Here is a 26,908-nt window from a genome sequence, read left to right as displayed (position 1 = left end):
AAGGCTTTAGAAGCATTGGCTCCTACTTTTATCTTAAGGTGAATATAATTTAAGAAAAATTATATTCACCTTATGAAAAAGCAATAACAAACTTCAGTGTGTACATTGTATTAAGATACACTTAAATTAAAATCCAACCCCATTATCTGATGTTGGGTGGTACAGTGATGCAGTGGTTAGCACTGCCAGTTCACAGCAAAAAGGTCCCGGGTTTGAATCCAGGACCTTTTCTGTGCGGAGTTTGCATGTTCTTCCTGTTCCTCTGTGGGTTCCCTCGGGGTGCTCTGGCTTCCTCCCAAGACCCAAAGACATCCATGTGAGTCTGAGAGTGAATGTTTGTCTGTTTCTCTTCTCTGTTTGCCCTGAAACACACACCTGGGCTAGACTCTAGGCCCCCCTGTGACCCTGAGCTGGATAAGCAGAAGAAAATGGATGCATATTTTAATTTACATTCTGCTTTAGCAAATTTACAACTATTTTAAAAACAAAGCATTCAGTAAAGTAGAATTTGCTATTATTTATTCATTTCCAGCCTTTGCGTTTCTCGTCAGCGCACATCTGTTGTATACCTGTCCGCTTCCAGGAGCTCTTTCGTTATGTTGTGGCTGGTGAAGTGACACACAAGGACAGTGTACCCTACAAATGGGATTAAAAAAACATGATAAAAGATTAAACCAAACCAAAAGGAAAAAGGGTTAAATTTGATCTCCATCAGAAGCTGTTTGAAACTGTCCACAAGAGGGGGCAGAATCCAACTGTCTACTGTATATAGCTAAGTGAAAAAGTGGAATGAAGGAGCTTTCAAGGAGGCAAACTGTTTCTCTGTTTCTGTGCTTGTGGCAATGAGAAAGAAACAGTGCCAGGTCCAATTGTTTCTCCCTGAGCACTGGAGCTGGAGGTGAATCTCCCTTTACTGTGACTTATGGTCTTTCCATCGCCGTCTTTGAGTCAAGGCTGAAGACCTCAAATATAACCATATAAACAATGACATTATCAAGTCATACAAAGTTAACAATGTGCAAAAAAAGATAAAATATTTTTACACAGCTCAGAGTAATTATTTGCCATTACTGTCACACTGGTTGCTAACAGTTAATTCCAAAAAATCATTCTAAAAACAACTCTTCTAAAACAAGAGTTCTATTGCCTCCAGCAAACAGACCCCTGCTGAGAGACGAAGCATGGTGACATTCAGCTCTTAACCTGGAGCTCAGCGTTGTGGATTAAGGATAAAATGGGCTAACACTGCACTGTGTGAAAATCATCGTTTGATCTTATTAAAGCAGTTGAAACTATGACACCATCTGCAGCAATCCTAGCATTTTTAAGGCCATAGCCAGAATGTTTAGAAGACTTTGACCCATCAGTCCAAGTCCCAGAGTTCCCCCTCCTCTCCAAAATGAAAAGAAAGTGTTTAAAACTTCTCTTATTTCTTTCATAAATGTAATTATTCAGTTAAGCATTTAATTGCTAGTTATTTACCAAGCAGCATGTCAAATACTAAGAAATCTTTGAATGAGTAAGGAACAAGTTCATAATTAAGGAACAACAGATTATGCACTCAAATAATTCTTTTATTTTTGTGCATAATTTAGAATTCAAAATTATCTTTAATTAACTTGTAGCAGGCTTTGATCCAGCCCCTCAGTCCATCCACTGTCTGAAAACATTGTTTGAGCTCCTCTTCCTTCAAGCCAGCTTTCGTCTGATTGGCTGCCCTATGCAAACAGAAGGTTTGGACAGAGGATAGGTAGGGCTTAATGCTCACAGTCAGAACTATGGGCCTGATATAATCAGCTCTCACTGACTTCACACAGAACCAAGAGTAGAAAAACTGAAGCCTGAGCTTGTGGCTCACAGCTTGCTTGTACCTACGCTGACTCCATTATTTGAAACTGACCGTCTTTATTATAAGAATCCACCACGGACAGAAAATAAAGAATGGAATAATAGGTCCCCTTTAAATACATCTTTTGTTAATTATTAAATTATAGATATCTGTAAATTTACATGTCACTGTATGGTGCTTGAAAAGTCATTCATGATTACCTTTAAATTACATGAAAATGTGATAACTAGGCTTTCAACCATATATGCACATACATTACCATCCTTAAACTGCATGCAGTAGACCTATCTGCGTATAAGATTCAGATTCGGCCTCTGTCTGAAAAGTGAAGCCACTGCAAAAATGTCTCAAACGTTGATTCTTTATATTGGCCAGCAGGGGGTAGCGTCTCTGTTTGCACAAAGAAGTTGGATTGTATAGAAGTCTATGCGAGACTAACACACCTGCTAACTTGTTTTATGACCTCAGTAAACACTTTCCTGATTAGTTCATGGTCTCAGTCGATAGATTCAAGTCTTATTTAATAAAGTTTTAGGTTTATTTTGTGCATTTTTGTCCCATTTAGATTAAAACAGACAATAAAAAATATCAATTATCAATAAATGAAAAAATGTTCTGAATGTTCTGAATGGTAGGCAAAAAATCTTCCAAAATGCGTGGGGATCATTTATGGACTTTATCACAGATCTGGACTTATCTGGATCTCATGAATATGAATAAATATGAGGGAATATGAGGAAGAAATTCACAAACAGAGACATATGAGCAAGAAAGCATAAGCCTGGGAGACTAGTTGTTCTTTTTAAAGTTGCCTGTTGTTTATGTTAGTGATGCTAATGATGGTTAATCTTTTTTCTAGCCATATTTTTTGTTATAAAAATGGAATGTTTCTAATTACTCTACTTAAATATATAAAGTTATCTAGGATCACTTACCATTCATTAGATCAAGTTTATTCATGTCAGTCATTGTGCTGCTCTTCACACGAACCACAGGCTTTTCTGACCTGAATTTCACTAACCTCACATACAGATGGTCTTTTTCCATGCATTTAGTTAAGTTAGGGGGCGTGTTGGCATACTGTTATTAAACAGATGAGCTAACTTTAATACAAACTCATAAGTTCTCATCCGTAAAAAGAGGTGTGATGAAAACAGATAACTGCAGGGCTGACTGTAAAGCAGCCTCTGGTCTTCTCAGTGTATGTGTATGTCCATGTCCTTCAAAAATCACAAAATGAGAATGGTGAGAGAAATTATAACATTTTGAGACAAGAAGGTGCGAAAGAACAAGCTAAAGAAAGTAAAAAAGTACAATTGATAACCATCTCAGTTATTATTTTTAGTAAATAATCATTTACTTTTTTCATTAGCAGGACCAAAGATTAGAGTGGCTTAATATGACTGTGGTAAATACATTTAATTAAATACTATACAAGTATAACATATCTGCACTATAATTATGAGCCAAATATTACAAAACATGAAAAAGATTTTGTGAGTTCTATGTGATGGTTGCAGATACTAGTTATCTTCCCTTCTATATTCAAACTACATGATCAGATACACACTATACCAGCTTGAATACTGGACTTTAACTTGGAGTCAACTCTTGTTGTTTGTTTGTATTCATACTAATATTTCAGTTGTTTTTTTTTTTTTACTTGTTTTTTTTTTTCTTTTTTTTTTTTTTTTAGGTAAAATTCAAAATTGTGCGTTTTCTTTTGTCCAAGGTTAAAATTTTTACCAAATATTGTATTTATTTGGTCAAAAACAGTCAAACATATGAAACTCAAGAACAGGTTTTTATAGTCATTTTATTTTCTCTATTTTCTCTTACTAGAACTCATCTTTGTGAGAACGTAAACATCCAAAAGGGCTGGTCTGAGAATTTTAGAAACTGTTGATCTACTGGGATTCTCCTGCACAACCATCTCTAGGGTTTAAAGAGAATGATCTGAAAAAGAGAAAATATTCAGTGAGCAATAGTTCTCTGGGCCAAAATGCCTATTTGGGGATGCTGGTAGAGCTTGCTTGGTTGAGCAGGCAACCTGTATGCCGAAAGGCTACTGCAAGGGCCCAGGTTTGAGTCAGGTCTTGGCCATTTTTCATACATCATTCCTCAACTCTCTCCCTGCTTTCCTGTCCAGAAAAAACCCCCCAAAAAACTATAAAAGATAAATACCTTGTTGATGTCAGTGGAGAATGGCCAGACTGCTTCAAGCTGATAGGAAGGTGACAGAAGAACATCTCTGAGAGCATTTCAACACATCGAACTTCGAAGCAGATGGACTACAGCAGCAGAAGACCAGACAGGGTGCCACTAGTGTCAGCTCAGAACAAGAAACTGAGGCTACAATTCACATGGGCTCACAAAAATTAGACAATAGAATAACTGGAAAACCATTGCTTAGCCTGGTGAGTCTCAGTTTCTGGTGCAACATTCAGATGGTAGGGTCAGAATTCGGCATAACCAACATAAAATCAGGGATCCATCCTGCCTTGTATCAGCAATTCAGACTGTTGGTGGTAGTGTAATGATGTAGGGGGTATTTTCTTTGCACACTTTGGCCACCTTAGTACCAAGTGAGCATCATTTAAATGCCACAGCCTACCTGAGTATTGTTGATGACCATGTCCATCCCTTTATGACCACAATGTACCCATCTGCTGATAGCTCAAAAGTTCAAATCATCTCAAAATGGTCTCTTGAACATGAAAATGAGTTCACTGTAGTTAAATGGCCTCCATAGTCTCCAGACCTCAGTCTGATAGAGCACCTTTGGGATGTGGATGTGCTGTGTGTTGCTATCATGCCAATATGACCAAAATCTCTGAGAAATATTTCCAGCGCCTTGTTGAATCCATTCCATGAAGAATTAAGACAGTTCTGAAGGCAAAAGGGGATCCAATCTGGTACTAGCAAGATGTACGTAATAAAGTTTCCAGTGAGAGTATACATTTAATGTACAGACAGAAGAGTGGCAGTGATCTTCAGGTTCCACTGTTGGCAGGTAAGCTTTAATTTCAAGTCATTGCACAGACAGAAAAACGGTTTAGGCTGTTAGGAAAAAATATGGCTCTTTTCTTCTCCTTGCTCCAATACGGATCAAACTTAAAGAGGGTCAAGGACAGAATATAAGCATCGTTAGATCCCTCAGGGAATAAAACATGTCTAAGGGGAGCAGCTGGTTCAAGTCATTGCACTGCGTTTGTGTTATTGGGGGGTACACTGAGCAGCAGCGTAAATGCTTATCTGCATTTAAACATATTTATGTAATCAATAAGGGAGAGAAAGGAATTAGTTATAAAGAAAATTACATGTTTTAATTACATTTTAATCACTGTGTACTGATGTATAAAACATGGGGCCCAGCGTGAGACTGAGTCTGTCTGACCCCTTACACATAAATCTTCATTCAGGAGTCCCCCTTTTTAATCACAACTAGCATGAAATTTTCTCTTTATCAAAACACTTTTATATGTCTCGATGTAAGAAGTCAAAGTTAGAATCCAATTTAACAATTTTTCATGGTTTAAATACCCAAAACCCCCCCCCCCCCCCCTAAGAGCCAATTAAAACGTACAAAAGTACAATCCTTTAATTTTCTCATAAAAATGTAAATTACTCAAAATGGCTGGTAACAATCAGAGGAATTATTTAACACTGGAAAATAAATCGCAGCGTCTCCATATAATCATAAAGCAATGACATCTGCGATCTAGGAGTAGTACAACATAGGGATTATATTTCTTTTTGTGTTTCTGATTCTCTCTCACACTGTTTTGCTTTACAAATGGGATGAGGTCATCCTGATTAAACTACAATATGAGGTTTATTACCGTCGCCTGAATGAGCCCGTTGTTCTAACCAGTGGGTGCAGCTTAAACGAGTCTCCTGTGAGACATGAAAATCACTATCTCCTCCTCGCAGTTAGGGACACTTCACTGTGAACGCATAGAAAAGCTAAAATCTCTTATGTGGTGCATTTCCCCAGCAATTAAAGTGTCAGAAAGCATCTGTCATTCATATGAGGGCAGTTGCAGGATAAGGGGGGAAATTACAAATCAATTTGCTGCCTCTATTTGTTTTCTTCACAACTGTTCATTCATTTTTATCCAAGCCTTGTAAATCCACAATAAGTGAAAATGTTACTTTTCACAAAAGGGAAGCACCAAGTATTTTGGAATTAACCAAGCAAGGAAACCACAAGGTAAGGCCCCCTCATTTTAGCTGGCAGGCCATCATTCAGATGTAAAATAATGAGCTTTATTGTTTTCAGTCTAATAATGACAAACAACAGGTAACCTCAGTGCACCTCAGTTCAATAGCAGTCACAAATAATACCATGTTATTCAGATGGATAGTGATAATTATGACAGGCAGCCTGTTGCTGTGTCTAACCTTTGCAGAATATCACCAATAAAGAGGAAAACATGACCTAAATGTGTCCTCTGCAGCAAGTCTTCTATGTCTCCAGTGCAGAAGCACCAAAACAGTTCTTCCATCGGCCACTTGAGGCTGGTTCTAACAGCTGCAGACATCTGCTTGGCATCACCTCTGCTAACTCAAACTGGACCTCTTGACGATGTTTGTAGTGCTGGCTCCTTATTGTAGCATTTTGATCAAATTATCTCACAAACAGTATGGCCAGCTGTGTGGTACAGCCCATCCATGCTCCTCTTTTGGTGGGTGAAACTTTTCTTACTTAGTACTTACTAGCAAATATCTGTGTGTTTACATTTCATCTGTACAGTTTATGGATGTAGCTTGCTATCATTAGCTGGCTTGGAAACCTCCAGAGCTGAAAAATTAAGAGGTGGCAAAAACTAAAAAAAAAAAAAAAAAAAAAAAAGTGGCAAAAACTGTAGTTTCTTTAGTGGTCGCTTGAGGCTGCCTCCAGAAGGGAACCATTCCCCATAGACTCCCATGTTGAAAAGTCCAACTTTACAAGATTAAAAATTGTGTTTAGACCTTTTTACAAAACATTATGGCTTCTGTGTATTTATCCACGAGTAATCGAGTTAGGGGCGTGCCTGTTTTGATTGGCAGCTGTCCCAATATTGGCATCTGGAGGCAGCTGGTGTCTGCTAGGCCTCATCCACTACTTTGAGTCATTTAACTGGACCTCTTCACTATGTGCATGCTATTGGAGCCTTTTGGAGTATTTATGGCTTGCGGTGTGAGAAAGAGTTATTTTTTTCTGATCCTGGGCCAAAAACAGCAGAGTGACCATGTTTATATTTGACTTCCAAAACTGCATCACTTCATTCATGAAGAATAAATTATGCCTAATTGGGCGTCCACACACAGGAAGGGTTGGATGCTCGGACAAGCCAGCCTCTGGTTGCTTAGGCAACCCAGTGCTGTTGACAAATAATATCTATCTTCTCAAATCAGCAGTTTAGACTTGGCAAGGTTCAGTGTATTAAAACAAAAACTATTGTTGACACAGTTACAATAGTAAATACTGTACATTACTCACAGAAGAGAAATATGATGCTGATTTCAACTTACAGACCCAGAACCTATCAAATATCCAGACAAACCTTTTTCTTCTTGCTCAACTAAAAGTAGCATCTGCTATTAGGTTGTAGAATTATATACTGTACGTATGTGTCCTCCACTGAGTGCAGCAGAGTTGCTGACATCAGCTTTTGCTCTTTGGTTGTTTTACTCTGAACATCTGCAGAGCAAAGAAGGATCTCACGCCTGACAGAAGTGGCTGAACTTGTATAATGGGAGTGAATATTTTAATGTGAATATTTTAATCATTTAAGTAGTAATAAAGTTCCTTGAGCATTCACCGAGTGTTTGTATTAATGATGCAGTTAGGCATTAATGGAGCAGTATATAAAGATGTGACCATTAACAGCATGCAGATACAGATGAATTTGTGAAGAGCCGTTAAGTAAGTGAACAGTTATAAAGTTACAAAACTTCAGTTGCAAATTTTAATCTGGTCACACACACACTCACAAACAGCAACAAGATTTTGAGTCAAGTTTCACTTACTGGATCGCTTCTGGAGCTTTAAGCTGCTTCACTGGATCTTGTCAGTGACTATTTTACTGACAATAAAAATGGACTTATACTTATATACAAGTATATGGACTTATATACTTATATATATACAGTTTATATATATATACAGTTTATATATAAACTATATATACATATACATACATATATATATATATATATATATATATATACAGTTTATATATAAACTGTATTTTAAGATCTGTAAAGTGGGTTAAGAAGGGGAATGGAATGACTATGATGATGGGAATGAACATTTCACCTGCGATTAGTCCCATCCCAATAAAGGTAATGTTGCTTTTCTGTCAGCGACAGTGAATTCATATTTAAGGAGCCATTTGTGATATGAAATGTAAAAGTTCTTAAATCTTTCATTCAATATTTTGTAAGATAAATTTAAGCCACAACATACGATATCCTCACTACAAACGGTTAAGCATTATGGCCTCCAGCAGAGTCAAAGAATAGCAGCCAAATCGCAGCCATTGTGAGGAGCCCGGCTAGGTGCAATCAACACATCCATCCATAGGCTTCGTTTTATAATAGGATCATAAAATTAGGATAAAGACTTTACAGTTCAAATGGTCAAATCTCATCCTATATTATAGCTTTTTATTTTTTACGTTCTCCTTCTTTTGTTGAATGTGTTATGTTAATATCCTGCAGATTCTTTGGAAAGCTAGAGGCAGGCTACTGTAACTCACAACCTCACATGAACAACACATCATAGCATAGTGACAAAATCTGGTCTAAATACTACTTTTGATACAGTTAATTCAACACAAAACTGCAACAGTTGTAACCATCTGTTGGTGTTGAAACCCAATCTGTAATTATTGATGGCATATTGATATACCTGAAGATTCCAAGTGACTGATGAACTATATTTAGTATTTTTCATTTGATGATCAATAAAAATAATGGGAGAAATTCCTGCCACTGAATAAACTTTATAAGATTTATTCAACCTGGATTCAGCCTCTGTCTCTGGTCTGTCCTTTTGTTTGAGAAGCGGTGGCACGTTTGCATCCTGAAATTTCGATTGTAGTGAAGGAGCAATTGTTTGAATTAAAATCAACAGATAAAACAGTTTGCAACATAATTAATAACTGAGTAAACTAGAACTTAGCCTTTATTCAAACTGTACCTGCACTGGTGGATAAAGTTTGACGACCTCACTGAACTGTTGGCTCAGTCGGCCGCGCTTTCTACTATGTGCATGACAACACATTCACATTTAGAAAAGAATGGAAAAAGATCTGAGAGCAAATGTTATTGTTATATTTCTAAGAAGAATATTTGCCTGCTTTTTATTTGCAACATACGAAAGGGGGCGCTGTTGAGGCAGAAAATTCCAGCCCAAAACTCCTCTGAATGGCAGCCCTCCTTTTCATGTTGACATTTTCAGTGATCCCACATAAGACAGAGACCAACAGAGTGACTGCTGGCAGGCAGTGATGCTACTCTGCCTTACTTACTTACTGAATGACTAAATTAGACGGTTGGATCTGTATCACTATCAGATCTGTGGAAAGTTCATCACTTCTTTGTTGTGTTGATAAGTTTCATGAAAAGGAAGAGCCTCGAGGATAGAAAACCAAGGATTTTTTTTCTCAGAAGGTCGACATTTTTAATCCCCAGTCATCGAGAAATAACGTGGGTGGAGGAAGTCGACATGAAATACTTGAAATAACTGATGAGAAAGCAGCATGTGTGCACGCAGACGCAAGACAGAAATGCCTTTGAGCAGTGGTAAATATGGCACTTAATGCAGGTGTTCGTATGCCACAAGCACCATATAAATCCAGCTATGTTCCCACTTTAAAAAAACACTGACATCTGAGCTGTTTGGTCAAAAGAAAAGCTGCAACTGGACTCTCATCAACCATCTACTGAGACTCTAACTTAGGCTGCTGCACATCCCGGGGGTCACCTATTCTAACACATGTTCAGTGATATTCAGAAGTAGATACTAGAGTCAGATTTTCTCTGTTAATTTGTAACATTTCCTCTTACAATGTCACTGCAACATTGTCAGGAAATGTCCAACAGAGTTGCACAAAACACATAGACCACCTATCAGAGTGCATTAACACTTTTGAGCATTCCTGCAAAAGACTTTTTAAGAATAAAAAACCTTGATAGTATCAGTTTATGTTCAGTTGTCCAAACAGGATACTATTACACTTCTGGATAGCACTTTGATACAGAAATATGGAGCTTAATTACATATTTGAAGCGATCCTTTTCATTCCTGTGATGAAGATGGATCTTTAATATTTATTTTTCCAGCTTTTTACCCAGTTGGCGGCCTCATTTCAGCACTCACAGGTACAATTCCACAGGGTGATGCACATTTTCCAGTTTTTTCTGTGGCAATTTTCAAAATTCACTCCCCACCAAATCAAATGCTGGGGCGTATTCGCCTAAAATTTTCCCGCCTTTCTTGACAGGTTATAGAAAAACAGCAACAAAATAGGATTTCACAAAGTTCTTTTTCATTTTCAGAACAGCCTCAACAACAATAATAAAAAAAAACAACAAAAAAACACTCCATCCTATTTTTTTTAACCTGAAAAATAATAAGTATTTAAAAATATATAGTCTGAAATCGATGACTGGATTTTACTGGCGGTAAACTTTGACAACATCAAGTCTGCAACAGTTCACAAAGCACACACATTTTATATATAAAGCTTGGCTGCCTCCTCATCACTCATATAACTGAGGGATATTAAATGAATTATTCTGAGATGAGGAAAATGTCATAACTTTTATTCTCACACAGCATTTGGGTCATATTAACAATAGCAGATCTTCTGGAGAGCATGCTTTATAAACACCCCATATGGAGCAAAAACAGACACTTTCATTCAACAAAAGCTATTAAATATAATTTACAGGGGAGTGAAATCTTCCACCGAAGACAATGATCAAAACACAAGTTGAAAACTTGTCTTCCTTGATATGATATAGACAGTGAATTCAAACTTATGAGCTCCTCGATGGTCCCAAATTAACTTATGAAACTTTATATATACAAAAATGTGCTACACAGACCAGCAATGTTAGAGACTAGTGTCAGGATGTAAGAAATCAACCAACAAAATTAACAAAATACCCTACAAAAATGCAGCTCACTGTGAACTTTAACTAGTGTAGGACTGACTGTATTGCACTATTTTAATGTCTACTGTTTAAGATGACTATAAGGTGTGTTACAACATCCTCGTGTCCTCTCTTTTCACGTGATCAAGTGTCTTGTCGTGGCATTTGCTCTTTTTGTTCTGGTGAGTTTTGACATGTTTTGCCAAGTGGTCACTCCTCATGAACCTTTTGCAGCAGTCCGGGCAAACAAAGCGCTTCTCCCCAGTGTGAGTCCTCAGGTGTCTCTGCAGCTCATCCGACCTGGTGAAACTCTTGCCACAGAACAGCCAGTTGCACACAAACGGCCGCTCTCCCGAGTGCCACCTCAGGTGCGCTTTGAGGTGAGAAGTTTTCCCATAAACTTTCCCGCAACCTGGTATGTGGCAAATGTGCTGCTTCTTCTTCCCGGGCTCGTCGCTGGACGTGGAGGACTGACAGTTCGGACACCTGCACCTCCTGCACCGCCGCGCAGTTGCGAGAGGGGACTTTGTGTGCAGCAGAGCGGCGATTTGCGTCTGGTATTGCGCAAAGTCCGTATGTCCCAGAACCAAGCCTCTCTGCAGCTGAAAGCGGTGGGGACCAAGAGAGGAAGAGTGGCTTACGTGGTTCCCCTGCTGGAGGCTCCACCACGGAATATCCTCCCCAGGGTTTGGGGACAACTGTCTCTGCTGCTGGTGCACAAGGCCGGAGGGTCCCGTGACAAAACTTGGCATCGCGGGCGGAATGGGAGTTGGAGCTGCGTAGCTGACGGCGGGGACGTAGGTGGGAGGGCAGGTGGACTGCATGGAGCAAGGTAGCATCTTCACGGGAGAGAAGTCATAGGGGTACGAGGGGTCCGCCGGAGGGGTGAGGGGCAGTTCGTGGTGAGAGCTGAAGGAGGTCTGGATGTGCGCAGACAGCTGAGGCTTGGAGGATAGTCCGAAAGTAGAGTTGCTGGCCAGGCTGCTTTGAGGGTTTCCCTCGTTAGTCCACGGGTGAAATAAACGCGAAGGAGAACCCAGCGTGGGATCGTAGGGGACCTGGAGGAAATCAGCGGGGTTTGATCCGTGGTTATGCCCGATCCGGTTGCAAGTGGCAGCCAGGAGAGCCAGCGGAGAGTGCTTACAGTTCTCTGGGGAAGAGTTTGGAGTGCGATCCTGGATAACCGAGACACACATTTTCTGTTATGATCTCAATTTAACACATTTATGAGGTAAAACAACAGCACGGTGCCGCCTTTAATTATAACGAAATGATTGGTGTGAGTTGCTTGAAATCGGAACCTAAATGACGAACTGAATCGCGATGATGTGACATAAAAGTTGGCGGTATGTTGCAGCGGTAGTCATTAAGACGCAAACAATTAGCGTCAGAAATGAGAAGCCACTGGACTACCAGTGCTGAGCGACTTTTATCAAATGTAACAGACGCGTATTTTGAATATAAACTGGAGTGAGCAACTTTACAAGTTCTTAAAGTGGTGAAAGTGAAGAGAAACTTGCGCACAAACCTGAAGAAAAGCCTGAAGTGTTTCATTCCGCAGTACAGCCACTGCTGCCATGGTAAACGTCCTCCTCCTCTCGATGAAGACGAATAAAAAATAAAAGCACTAATTTAGATAAATGTGTTCATTCGCGGTTAAAAAAAAATCTTGTCGAGCAGGTCTTCACTCTCCAGTGCTTCCTCTCTCCGATATATCCTTGGTCTATCTGAAGAGTGAGGGATCACTTCTTAGAATTTGATAAGGACTTTGGTGGGCCGCCAGCCAGTCAGAAATAAGATTTATTACTTTGAAGTTTGCCGCTGCCCAATCATCAAAGAATAGCGGCTCTTTGAGAGGGGAAAGCAAATCCTTTGAATCCACAAAGCTCCTATGGTGTGTTTGTTGGTCTGGATAAAGGAGCTGATTATTAGGGGGGCTGGGAAGGGAGGAGATAAAGGCGGGACAATTAATGAAGTAATCACTATGTGGGAAATGTATATACACAAATAATTGGATTTTCTTGATCAAAGACCCCCATGCCGCCTGGAGACCCCAGTATTGGATGCTGTAGTCATCTGATCCTCTTTTTGTAATTAAGGATTTGTAGCAGAACCCTATGTGACAATGTGACATTGTTATCTCTGGAGATCTCCAAGAGCGTTGCCTGACTGTTTGATGGAGGAAAGAGACCAAATCAAGTGACTCAACACAAAGTTCTCATCTCTGAAGAATCTGCGTCTCTTTTACATTTCCAACTTAAATTAAAAAAAAAAAAAAAAAATCTTTGTTGTGCCTTTGAACTGAAACACTTAATTATGCCCTCTCTGAATTATTTAAATACTTATTTCCCCTTCACTCATTTCAATCAGCTGTTTTATCAGAACCTCACTGCAGTTCAATTTTTTTTCATCTCTTTGTCACTCTGACAAACTAAAAGCCTGAAGAAGAAAAAAAAAAAACTCCCAGCAGGTAATTTAAATGAGTGTTTCTTAACATGTCAGATGAGTGAGGTGACAAAGGTAGCACTTAAAATGTGGGCATCTCAATTATATTTTCTTTTCATGTCAGTGTCTCTGAGCAGGAGGTCCTGAAAACCAGAAAGAAAATGATCCCGTGCACTGCAGCTTCTCAAAAAGAAAAAAAAACTCTGGACTAACACATCCTGTAATACTTTATCCTTTTTTTTTATTGTTTCAGAACATTTAATGAAGGCAAAAGTATGCAGTTTTCATAAGATAACATCCGAAACTTTTTGTGGCAGAGCTGTAAAAATGGAAGTTGTAGTTCAACTCTCTGATCTTTATCTGGCTTCCCTGCAGAAACAATCACTGTCCTCTCAACTAGTTTGGAGCGGCAGATTTTGAATTAGATCTGTTCCTTTGAAGGGATTAATGTTCCCAGTTCTCTCCCACGGCTTTACACACAGTCATGAGGGAAAGGGGGAGTCCTGCTGGGCTTCACTGGAGCCATGCTAAACTACAAGACTGGCTACAGGAGTGAGTGGTGTAGTCACACTGTTAACCTTGTTTACATCAAGCTGTGGCAGCCGCAGAGCCCGATGCTGCTTCAAAATATGCAAAAATGCAGCAATCAGGAAAGTGTTAAGACAACAAGCTGGAAAATCACCCCACAGATGTCACACTGAAATTATATATCTGAACATGCAGTACTCATAATGGGTGTTACATTTTAGTAATATATTCTTATTTACTTATGGCACATTGTCCCAACAGTTGATACTTTGTTTTTAACTTGTCACGAGATGATAACCTATAAAGAGACTACATACAGAAGAAATCCAAAATGTGTCTTACAAACATTTATAAATAGATAATAACTAAAGCAAAAGGATAAACTCTATATAAAAGGTATTTCTGACATCCTACACGTACCATTAACCACCTTTAGCTGCTCTATAATGCAATAATAAAATGTAGTCACCATTTGTGAGTTTATTAAAGGTGAAAACAGATTTACTGAATAACCTAAGGAAGGAGACATCGAAATGAGCCAAGTGTAGGCTTGTCAGGTTGTAAAAAAATTCCTTTGACTTGTGATTGTTCTTTATACTTATACATGCACATACGTCATACATTCTTGCATCAGCTTTTTTTTTTTTAACACAAATATGGCTGAAGAAGTGCTATGCAGCCAGAAGAAAAACCAGCAAAAGACAAACTCAGTCATGCTTTTTATAGCAACTGATTTATAACACATTAATAACAGGTTTATGTGATCATCCCTAAAGGGAGCACCCAAAAGAGGAAGAAAAATAGCAAGTTTTAGGTACTTATAAATCCTTCATAAATGTTACCTCATTACAAATATTTGTGAGCTTCTCTGGTGTGAAAGTGTTCACTTTGAAGGATTTTAGCACAAAGGAGCTCAAACTACTTGAAAGGTGCACGATAAAACTACAGAATGCTGTAAATTTGCTTAACCAGCTATTTGTAAGACCTCAGACGTCACTGGTAAACATTTCCACTGTCTGCTCTGTAAAGTTTGTATTTGTGCAGTGACGTGCTGTCAGTTAGTTTTAACTTCCAGGTTTAAATGTCAGATAAATGTCAAAAGTTGTAATCTGCTCTCTTATGTCAATGGTAATGGGGGGGAATCCACCCTAAAACATTTTTCTCTGTACAGCAGCACTGGTTTATGGACATTAAAAACATCAGATGTCAATTCTGATTTAAGGTGGATTTCCACTTAAATCAGCTTTACATGTGAGCTGCCATGCTATGCAAGGCAAATTTCAGCCATATGTGACAACTGCATGAATTTTGTGAGCCATCAGCATTAAGAAATTATTGATATCTTCCTTTGAGATGCTCGGTTCAGCCCTAAATGTGGGTTCTTACATTTTAATGCATCTCAATAGGACCTCACCTGAGGGAAGGATTTGGCTAAGCAGGACTTTGATATAGTTTGTGACAAATTCATAACAGTGTGCTTAACACAATGTCCAGTCCCTGAGGTAATTTACTTACTCCAAACCTTCGCCATCTTATGGCCATGCCTCAAGTTTTACAGGGCTGCCTCAGCAGTGGTTTGGCTAAAGGAAATTTCTGCCCGTGGCATTTGATGGGGAAAATTAACTTGGAGGACCCCCCCAACACCACCACCACCACACTGCAACAGTTTTCTGCCTGCAAAGGTTTGAACATGGACTCAGCCACGGCCATCCATGTGTTTCATACAAACCTTTTCAAGCACAAAGTGGAGAGTGGAGCATCAGAAATACTGTGTTCAGGGAGCAGACATGGAGGAACCTGCATCTGTATGTAGAAGAACAGAAAACAAAATGCTCCCAGTAGTTCTACATTTTTTATGATCTTTTAACAGCACAAATCAAAGAAAACAGGACAGGGGGTGAAAAGTGCATTTCTGATCATAAACCTTCAACAGGTGACAATCATATCTGTAAAGGGCAATTAAGGCGAAGAAAGAATGGCTTATCATGTTTTCATAAGTTTTTAACAGTATGTGCAAATGCCAGCACGTGCTGAAACAATTAGCTGTAACCCAACTAATGTGCCTGATCTAAAAGGAGAGAGGGAGATATTTTATAAATCTAAAACAAGAAAAAAAATGTATAAAAGACTGGACTCATGGCAGGTAAAATATGGTAAATATATTCACATTATCTTAAATGTTTTGCCTACAATATCAAAATAGCATTATTCACCAGTAATAAATATGAATAGAAAATACATTTATATCCAAAACTCAGTTATTTAGACACATTTATTTGACTCATATAAAACAGCAATTTACTTGAAATAAATATACATTTAAAATAGATGTCATGTGTTTTGTTGAGAAGCGGGTTGTTTTGGTCCATTTCACAAGTGAAGGCAATCTGCAGGACGGAAAAAAAAAAGAAAACGTTAAGCAGCACGTGTAAAATGCTTTTCATTATCATTACTCTGGTTTGCATTAGCATCCTTTTTTTAGTAGGAAGATTTCCACCTTATCTATTGACCCCTCTCTGGATGTGAGAAAGTGTAGCTGTGTACGATCTTGACATTTTGAGCGAACTGACAGCGAGAAGAGAGGATCTGACAGAGTCGCGGGGCAACGCCACAACACGAGCCCTTTTTAACTTTCCATATTCTCTGGACAGTTGGAGAGAAAACAGGTTCCACATCTGTCTCATGCAAGAGATATCAGAGGCTGGGGGATGAGTGGAGGTAGGTGGGGGGGGAGGGGGGGGGGGGTGCCGCATGTGTGAGAGGGAGTGTGAATGTGTGGGAGAAACAGAGAGAGACGGGGAGAGAGGGAGAGATGCTCGAGGCTACTGGGTACTTGAGCCGCTATAATGGTGTCTCGTATGAGAAAACATCTGTGAATTTCCTCAGTGATCTACAACAAAGTATAACTCAGAGCAGTCACTCAGCAGACCTTTGAAGTTGCTGTCTGACAGAAAGCTGCCATTGTTCGCAGCCCCCAACACACAGAAACTCCAACTTTGGTCTCGCTAATTTTCCCTGCAATGCGATACAAGTCTTTTTGCTCTCTCTCTTCCAGCCCTATGAAGCTGGGGACCTCTGCATATTCAAGAGCAAACAGCAAAGCCTTGGCAATGTGCAGGATTGGCTTGGGGGTCACGTTAGGCGGGACAGGTCATTTTACCTTCTCTCAGCCCACCCTGAACGTGCTAATCCAGCCTTAAAGAGGAAAACTCTGGCCCCTCCACAATGATGATGAGTTAGAGCCAGCAGTGCTCTCTCAAGAACATTACAATAAAACAACCTCACCTCCAATCATCAAACTGAGATGCAATGTACAAAACACTCCTGTGGTATTCAAGTGCTGTTTGCCGTTTAGTTTATTACACTTACATTTTTAAATATTTTTTCCTTTGCTAGAAATTTTGTAAGCTGGTATGAGCATGAAGGTTTTTCCATGACCTAGTGAGCAGCAGGTGGATATGACAAAACTGTAAGAAATTTGAACCTGAACACAGTAAATTGTTAGCACCCTCAAAAAGCAAAACACCGCACTACAAGTTAGAATGTAAATATTAGCAACATTATGTATTTTAAACCCAGGTTTGTAACTTTGCTTCAACTTTAAGCTATGAAATATGATGGCATAATGTGTCACTATATATCTCTGCAATGCATACTGCTAGAGACTTATTTCTTTTTGTCTTAAAGGAGCACCAATGCATGGGTCAAACAAGGGGCTGGTGTGACTGTAATCTTTCAGAAGCCCCCCGCCCTTTTCTTTTTTTTTTTTTTTTTTTTTAGGTATAGATATATGACTTTTTATATATTCATATGACATCACTGCAGCACACTTGCTCTGATAGTCTGATGGGTCCACAGGGAGCTGGGATTATTCAAGTGTTTTTACAAAATCAGACCAGTTCAACCAACAACAGGCAAAGTAGCTCAGACCTCAGAAAGTCAATAATGTTACAACATTAAATGTTGCACTGGGCCAAACAGTCTTTGTACATTAGTGTCACCATTACTACACAGAGACAGCCATAGAGGTTAATATAGAGAAAAAGTGAAGTTCCCCATGAACTGGGTACACTGGCAGATATAGCGGTATTTCTGAAGAGCAGGATTCAAGTGATTCTTGACATTCTGGTGTTATTGAAGATGAACTTTGTTCAAGAGTCATAAAAAAGTGGTTAATTAATGAGTAGATTTTTGTTTTTCCAAGATTTATAGAAGATGCACAGCAGTAGGATTTAACTACTTTTTGAGCAGCAAAAAATAAATGAGATAAATAAACTGGACAGAAAAAAATTCCATTTTGCTTCAGTTGTTTGTAACAACTACTTTGTTCATTTGAGTTATTTAAAAATGTGCTTTATAAATACAGCTCACCTGAATAAAAACCCTGTTTCTAAAGAAGAATTGCGTTTCCTATGTTAGGCCACTTATCCAACTTTAAAAAATTATTTAATACACATAAAAATATGTAAGCAATTTGCAAGTGTCCACCTTTACTTACAGATTCTTCTGGTAAACAAGTATTTTATGGGTCATATAAAGAAAATATCCACACCAAAGAGAAGCGTAAGACCTGCTGGAGAGTTTTTAAACTCCCACTACTTTAGTCTGACCTCAATCAGAAGGTCATTTGGTTGAACACCAGGTGACCGCTCTGGTTCCTCCTGGCAGTGGCAAAAATGACAAGCTTTCAGCTACGCATCCCAAACTGAAACAAGGCCGTGGTAATTCTCACACTGTTACCAGTCCAGCGTTTATTCAATGGCAGCTGGTCCCACCATCTGGGAAAGCAATGCTGGGGCAAAACAAAACAGGTTACACCTTTGGCCATGCCAAGTCTGCTAGTGCCCCACTCCCTCAACAAACTGAGAGGGGCTAATCATAATTTCACGCTCTGATTTGTCAAATCCCATTCCAGCACCGGAGGCACCAAAAAAAAAAACTTTTAAGTCAATAAATTTCATGGCACACAGGATAACAGCTTTCCCATATTGTTCCTATTGTTCTAAGCAAACCTTCTCGAGCTTCATCCCTCCTTACATTAAGGGTTACATGTTTGTTTTTGAAAATGAAAAGGAAGCTGTAATTTTGACCAAAACATTTAGTCACTTGTGAGATTAGCAAACTCTTTCCCCCTCTCATGCACGCATTTTACATTCATGCAAACGCTAACAACAAAACAGTGCACGGAGCGTCCTCGACAAACTGCAGGTGAGAGGAAGCTGAAACAAAAGCCACTGTAACCCTAATGGCATCCCTTGTCATTAAGAGACCTTTGATGTATGTACTCAACAGAGTCTTTTATCTCCTTCTTCCACCTCTTCCTCTTACTCGCTGTGCCTCTACCCGGCTCAACCAGTTTCTTTATTACTGCAGTCTTTAGGGGATGTTTTTTTTTTCTTGCCCTTTACATACATCTGACATCTGGCTGACACTCATATATGTCACTCTTTTCAATTGTAAGCCAGCAAACAGCATTGCAATACTGACTTTGTAGCTATTTTCGAAGTCTGCATTATGAAACAAGGCATTAATTCTTTAGTCATGAAAAAAAAAAACATATGGTACGCAGTCATAATGTAGCAAGATATATTCTAGTGTGGTGGAAATGTGACAGATCTGGATATGAAAAGCACGTAAACTGCATTAAAACAGTATTTGAAAAGGCTGCACATGAAATGGCGCATTGAAACTCTCCCTTTGAACTCAAAGGATAGAGAAACAGGACAATGTTGGCCTAATCGTGTTCCCTCTTTGAAGTGAGACATCACTATTAGGTGAAAAGGTAAGTATGCTTCTTTAGAAAATAAAAGCTTTTCATCATTTGTTAAGGCTGCAGCGCGGGCGATTTTCATAAAGGTGGTTTTAAAACTTTGGATAACAGTGTTTGGAGCTGCCTTGGATGTAGCTTTAATGAATGTGCAGCACATGAAGCAAATAGCTAAAATGGCAAGAATAACACCAGCAGTAACGCTAGCCACATTAAAGGAGTCCTCTCCCGCGCACCAGATGTTGTCAGATTTAATGAGGGAAAACAAGAAGGAGCTGGGTTTTTTTTTTTTTTGCTTTTTTTATGAAAACGTATTAAAGAAAACACAGGTGTCAGGCCTCCAACGCTGGCCTAACCTGCCCGCTGTCCCCCAAGACGACCTGGAAGCTGAACAAACACAGAGGGTTCAGTTCATCAGGTCAGAACATCCTTCATCCGAATGACGACAGCATTTCATAACATTTGCCTTTTTGCAACACATAATCAGCTATCCGAGGCAATTACACACACACCTCTGCTCACCTCCTCTCATATGCTAAAGCAGGCAATCAGCCAGGGAGTTAATTTGGCAGAGGAAAACAGGGGAAGAAACACCCACTCTGGCACCATTTGTCACTACAGTCCAACCTTGTTATTCAAACTAGCGAGCCTATTTGAAATTCCTCTCTGTGGTAAAACAGGGCCAAAATAATCAAGGGAGCATGATCACACTTAATTGATTCAGTGTACTTTTAAGATGCACTACAGGGTGCTGGGGTGACCTATTTCAGACTGCTCTTCAGAGGAACCAACTATCCCAGCAAGGGAGTAATGCACAACGAGGATTTTAATTATTGCAGAATCTGTGGCTACGACCGGAGGTGAAATGCTTCTCAAGTAACTGTGACACTACATTATAAGAGTGCCAGTGGTCCGGGCATTTTTTTTACGCTCTGGAATTTTATGGACTTAAATATGACAATAAACTGAAAAGACAGTTTTTTAAGCTTAATTTTGGAAAAGAAAAAGAAAAAAAAGAAAAAAGAAAAAAAAAGAAATGCTTTCACATTTCATTGAAAACTGCTGTGTTCAGTATTTGGATTATTTATACTTACAAAAAACCCCAACAACAATACAATAACAAATCATATCCCATCTCTTGACTCTCACCACTCAAATGTGTAAATATATGTCTTTATTATTTTGTAAGACATATTCTGTAGAATAGTACACAGAAATCTCTCCACACCTTATAAACTAAATCAGGAACCCTCCAAAAAGCTATATTTTTGCCCCATTTCCTAAATCTTCCCAATCAATTTTAGGACATCCTTGCACTGAGGGCCCACTTCAGTCTAACAGCTTTCATCTAAGAAGAATCAGTCTGCCTCTTCTGATGCTCGTTTGGCTGAACATTTTTTTTTCTAACTCTAATTCTTAAATTGTTACCTAAAACAAATAATCTGGGGCTGAACAGAATTTATATCACTGAAATATCACAAATATTTTTAGATATTCTTGTCCAGAATTCCCAAACTTTGTCACACGACCATAAAGTATGGAACAAATGACCCTCCTCGAGCAGTGAAATTATTAGAAATTGATGTTTTGTTATAAAAAAAAAATAGCTGAACTAGCTCCAGCAACTGCTGCATAAAATATTCCTACCTTGCAGTAACCTCCATGTATGTTTTGCTCACAGGAGACAAGGGACAGCATATGCAACTTTTAAAACTGTCTGAATTAACCGCATCACCACTACAGGCACTGTGGCTGTTTAAAACAACAAACAGCATAGCTATGGTTGGAAAATGGCAGATTTAAACCATAGTGGTGTCAAGTGACCCAAAAAATAAAGAGCCAAAACCATCAACCATGCAGAAATTTAAAAAGGGGGGGGCTGAAGACGTTGAAGTCCACATGATACAAAAAGAAAAATCACAGATTACCAGTACAGTTTTTGGTGATGAGTCAGACCTCTGTCTCAACCCGAGTCTGCCCCCCTTACAGCACTGAGCTGTAGGATTTGATGAACACTCTGGACTTCTTTAAACCCACCAGGATTCCTGTGAATCTAAACCTAACTGGAGTTGGGTTTGCTATCAAGGCAAGCTCTAATGTTTTCCCCGCTGAGTATAAGAAGGATGAGATCCTCAGTCATACCACCCTACTCTTCCTATTAAGATCAAAATCTCCTCTCAGGCCCTCGGGTGTCAACAAAGGGAGATGCAGTAAATGATATGCAAATTGAAAAGAAAAAAAAAAAAAAGCTCTACAAATCAACTCGCCAGCCCTGCATTTCCGACACTTCACATCTTAAAAGAAAATTCCTGTATTTAGGGTGAAATTCAAAGTGAGTTCTAGCTCAGCCTCTGTGAAGCTATGTGTGGTGATTCCAGCACTCAGACAGCACAAAGCCCCTTTAACTACAGGCAACTCGCTGTGGGAGAACTCGTCGAAAGAGTTTTGGGTTTCACAAGGATTTGTCTCCGGATCCGTCTTAGACAATAGACATAATGCTCGGGAATAGGTAGATGTTTCCACATCAGGTTAACACCACTGAGCTGAGAAGCACGCTGCCTGCAAAATGAGGGGCTCCTCATTGTAAAGAAGAAATGATGGCTCAATTCATCCATTAGAAAACCAACTGAAAACAATCAGTGACTATTTTAATGAGCACATAATTTATTAAGTTATGGATATGAAAGGATGTGCTTCTGTTTCTTCACATTTTAAATAAAATATTAGGATTTTTTTTGACTAAACAATTTAGACTAAAGAATCGATCAATAAACTAATTAACAGCTGCATGGATAATAGGAATAATCACCAAATGCAGCCCTGTGGAATTTGAACATCTGGGACAATATTACACATATGAGTAGATGCACAGATGATGTCTTCTTTCTTTTATGCGTCTTGTCATGAATTTATTAACTGATGCAACATCTGTACCATTTTCTTTACAATTTCTAGATTAAGTGCAGGATTTCAACCTCTAGAAAAAAATTATGAAATTAATTTTAACATGCAGTAGAAACACACATAACAGAAGCTCACATGTGCAACTTACTGGAGTTAAAGTTATAGCAATAAAAGCAAGAAAACTGGAAAAAAAAAGTGTAATTGTGCACACGAGGGAGAAATCTAGCATGTCAAAGAATTGTGTGTTCAAAGCCCTGAGTAGAAGGAGGAAACTATCTTAACACTGCCACTGACGATGAGCAAAGTGCTCCTGTAAAACACCATCGCTTTGCATTAGCACACGAGGGCACGGCTCGCGGAGGTCGCTTATTCTGCACCGCTGCTACTTGCTCCACATACCGAAGCACATCCAACACAGAGGATGTTCTTTGGAGTGTCTGTCTGCATGTCTGAAGCGTCTGTCTTACCGGCTGACATGGTTGTAAGGTTCAGCTCTGACTGACGAGAGGCCCAACTAGAAAGGGTGGGTAGGGGCAGTGGTTGAGTACTCTTCCTCAGGGACTGACTCCACAGTTGACAGTAATTTGTAGTACTCATCTTCTCCATCCAGCACTTTGATTTGACTGTGATTTTTAAGGAGACAAGACAGTGGTGAGACATTACTGTGATAGAGGAATGGTGCTACGCTTTAATGTTGTGTAAAACTACACATTTACAATAGCAACGTTTGCAGATGCAGGTGAGATGAGGCGTTTTCTTAAACATACTGCTCTTAACTAGAATGTCAATTACAGTACAACGCCAGCTCAGATCTTTAACAATTAAAATTAGCATGCTGACAAAGGCCCTAATATGTAACCCCCTCTCTGATGACGCAGAGCATCTCCTCATAAAAACCCTGTTATTTTCGGCTCTACATTTACATTATAAGAAAACAACTCCATTTCTGGATTCTCCTATTCCACAAAGGGCCTGCTCTGTTTAGAGTTGCTGTAAGTAGGAAAGCAGTTATTTACCCAAGTTTTCTCGGCTTCCTCTTGCTCCCCTGGTAATCCAGAGTTCTCTGAGGAAAGGGCCAAGAGCACACAGTCAAAAGATGAGCAGAGAGTCATTAATTTTTAATTCAAAGTGATTTTGTGTTGAATGCGAGCAGATGCTGATAATATCAGAAGTCACAGCATAATTTTTTTCTGATCAAAGGGCTCAAGTGAGTCTGATGAAGCATGCATCTTGCTCAGCTTTGATAAACCACATCAATTATTCACCGTGAAGGCAGACATCCTGACATGAAAGCAACAGATAAAGAGCATAAGCACATGTTCAAGACAAGAGGCAGAGAAGCGTGGGGGTGGGGCTCCAGGGTCTGGCACAGGTAGGTTTAATTGTATTATCATGTGGAACCAAAGTCAGACAAAGGCCTTTATCGGCACTTTGAACTCACATTTAGCTGGTTGTAGTACAGGCTGTCTTCGGGGCTGTTGAGCAGCTTGGGATGCTGGCCCCGCCGGCGAGGAGTTCTCTGCTGCAGCTTCATCACTGGACCTGCAACAGAGGAAAAACGAGGGCAGTGATCCAACCAGGCAAAAACAACAACAAGCACCGACATGATGCCGATGATGATGACAGTGGTGGTAAACCAATTCTGCCCTCAACTTTTTAAAATCGGTGGCCCATGTGTGACGGAAAAGTCACAGAAACACTTTAAATTTACTTAAGTGAGATTATGTAATTTCATTGATGCGATGACTCAATAACAGCTTATTATTACATAAACAAACAAATAAATCACAGCTATCACAGGTGCACATAAGGGGATGTTTGAAATAGCCAAATTACAACAGAAACAGGCAGAAGTGACAGTGTGGGTTAATCAAAAGTTCACCTTCACACTCAGATAAGATTTCATCCTGGCAATGATGTCAATATTTTTAAGCTAAGAAAGATTTCATATTTGTTCCTGACAGTCCTGGATCACTTAACTCTGCAGGATGATAGCACAGAAAAAGTAGGTCAACATTAAAAAGTGCAGATAATCTCATTAATCGTGTTTCAGTCAGTACTGAAAATATTGTATGGATTTATGATTTTAACAGACAGAAAATAAGTATTAGGGATCTTGAGTACTTGAGAATTTATGGAAAAAATTTCAGTATAGATTGAGAATAAATGTTTGGTTAACACTTTCTATTCCAGCTTAGTAACAATGTAGTTATAGTGGGGTAATAAAGTGGAAATAGGCAATAATATGTGAATAGCAAGTTATTACAGCTTAATTACCAAAGTAATTCAAAGTAATAATAACAGTAATTTTATATGGCAGGTTAGACCCTCCCACTTTGAGTGATACCTCATTCGGCCAATCATGTTAAGAAATGGGTTTTCCAGAGCTAGTAATAACCAGAGGGTGTCATGTAGCTTTTGCAGGTGATTTTGGTACAGCCAGTTATATGATTGGCCGAATGAAGTGTCAATCAAAAGGGGAGGGTCTACATACGTCCGAATGGGATGTGGCCAGTTAACAGGCTAAACGTAGCGGTGAAGGTTTTAAAGGCTGGCCATTGGTGAAAGCCTCGAGCTCTGAGGGGAGTGAAGTACAGAATTGAGGCTCTAACATAGCACGAACAGTTCAGAAACAATCTGAAATGAGAAAAAAAGAGCTATTTATTAACTGATTAAGTCATGTTTTAGAATGCTTATTGCTAGCGGATCTATTCTGACCCAAAGTGCAGCCGTGACTGGTTCTGAATGATGGCTTTACAGTAGACAGCCGTTCCCCCTCTTCCAGGTACTGCGTACCGGCACAGACTTTTAGTCGTACGCAGTACCGGACCGTACCGGCTTACTTTCACCCCTGCCTATGGGGGAAAACCAGTGTATTGGTAAAAATATGACCTGTTAACAATAAAATGGCAATATCTGTGCATTTGTGGTAGTAACCTCATAATAAGGTGATACTGGTTGATGGTTTAACATGTAAACCAACATGATACAATTCCCATATTACAATGCTGGAATTAATCCTGCCTCATGCCCCAAGCATTCTTCTTTGTTTGAAGGTACCAGAGTAAATATTGTGTTAAATGTTGTGGCTTATTACCTTGAAACAGATGTGGTAGTTTCTGTATAATAACCAGGAAGCATGACTGCAAAATGCAAAACTGCCTGTTCCTATCTAATTTTGTACCTGTAACCTATTAAACCAAACTTCAGGATGTGTGACAATGAGCTATACAGCTTGTAACTGCAGCAGTAGTAGACAGAGTATTGACAGTTTTCTGGATTACATGAGCAAATGTAGGGGCTTACAATTAGCTACACAGAATTAATTAGCTATTTGACAATAGACACTATTAGGGTCAGGTGGCAATTTCTAATGTACCACAACTGAAATTAGTGAAAATGTCAAAGTATTAATGACAGAGGCAGAGAGCTCTGCATGATGGTAACATTCAAACAAAGTAATGAAGAATGCAAAATAAAACGGAATCCAACAGGGTGACATTTTAGGAAATACAGTAGATAGATGAGACAAGGGATGGCTGCAGCAAGAGAAATGTGATAAAGGAGCATCACGTTTTTTAGCTCAGCACAGAGCTGCAGCAAAGAGTCTGTTGGTTAATCTGCCTGTTTTGGTTTTTGTTGTTTTAAACAGTGGTTATAAGAATAGACAGATGTAGTAAAGCCAGTGCAGAAATGCCTTGAACCTACATTCTTACTTTCGACCAGCAGGGAGAAACACCTCTGGTTACAAAAAAAAGTCAGTTTATGGAAGTCAATCAGAAAATGACTTTACTTCTCACTTAGTCTGTGAAATCAATAAACACTTTCCTGATGACTTTATGGTCTCAATAGCAGGTTTCAGGTCTTACAGAATACAAACTGATCTAAATTCTAAATTATGATTTCCTTTGGAGTCCAACAGACAATAAAGCTGGGTATGCTTTAGGAGAAGTACTACCATAAGAGTGTGCACCCCCCCCCCCAGTCAGATCCTTCCCTTGTTTCCAAGATGGGGAAAAAGTGCAAGTCAAGGCTTCCAAACGGGAGTCCACAAACCAGCGGGTGACGTCACTGTGGCTACGTCCACATGCAGTCTATGGTTATACCACCCAAATACAAGTGAATGCAATTTAATTTGTAGCAGTTTTTGTGGTTTTAAAGAGAAGGGACGTCCATTTTATGGCCTATAAATACATATTTTCAGCATGCACACTTCAACAGGGACCTGACTAAGCAGATCTACAGGAGTCCAGATGGAGATTTTC

At 39.3% G+C, this 26,908-nt stretch overlaps 2 protein-coding genes across 2 annotated transcripts in view; both read right to left on the bottom strand.

The window, feature by feature from the left end:
* Positions 1 to 10,186: 10,186 nt before the first annotated feature.
* sp5a (Sp5 transcription factor a) lies at positions 10,187 to 12,867 on the bottom strand. The gene is made up of 2 exons (XM_030758619.1): positions 12,528 to 12,867; positions 10,187 to 12,174 (listed from the first exon to the last, which is right to left on the bottom strand). Exons 1-2 carry the CDS (start codon positions 12,576 to 12,578, stop codon positions 11,110 to 11,112), a joined length of 1,116 nt encoding a protein of 371 aa, XP_030614479.1. The 5' UTR covers positions 12,579 to 12,867; the 3' UTR covers positions 10,187 to 11,109.
* A 3,359-nt stretch (positions 12,868 to 16,226) lies between these two features.
* myo3b (myosin IIIB) overlaps positions 16,227 to 26,908 on the bottom strand; it is an 81,110-nt gene continuing 70,428 nt past the window's right edge. The window contains exons 35-38 of the mRNA XM_030759018.1: positions 24,085 to 24,185; positions 23,660 to 23,706; positions 23,111 to 23,266; positions 16,227 to 16,359 (exon numbers count right to left, since the gene is read on the bottom strand). Of these exons, the coding sequence (XP_030614878.1) occupies positions 23,158 to 23,266; positions 23,660 to 23,706; positions 24,085 to 24,185 (257 nt within the window). The 3' untranslated portion in view covers positions 16,227 to 16,359; positions 23,111 to 23,157. The remainder of the gene's footprint in view (positions 16,360 to 23,110; positions 23,267 to 23,659; positions 23,707 to 24,084; positions 24,186 to 26,908) is intronic.

The sequence above is a fragment of the Archocentrus centrarchus genome, chromosome 21 (genome assembly GCF_007364275.1).
Source record: "Archocentrus centrarchus isolate MPI-CPG fArcCen1 chromosome 21, fArcCen1, whole genome shotgun sequence".
NCBI classification, from domain to species: Eukaryota; Metazoa; Chordata; class Actinopteri; order Cichliformes; family Cichlidae; genus Archocentrus; species Archocentrus centrarchus.
The sequence above is the reverse complement of the archived record's forward strand: the minus strand, read 5'-3'. Positions and strand labels throughout refer to the sequence as shown.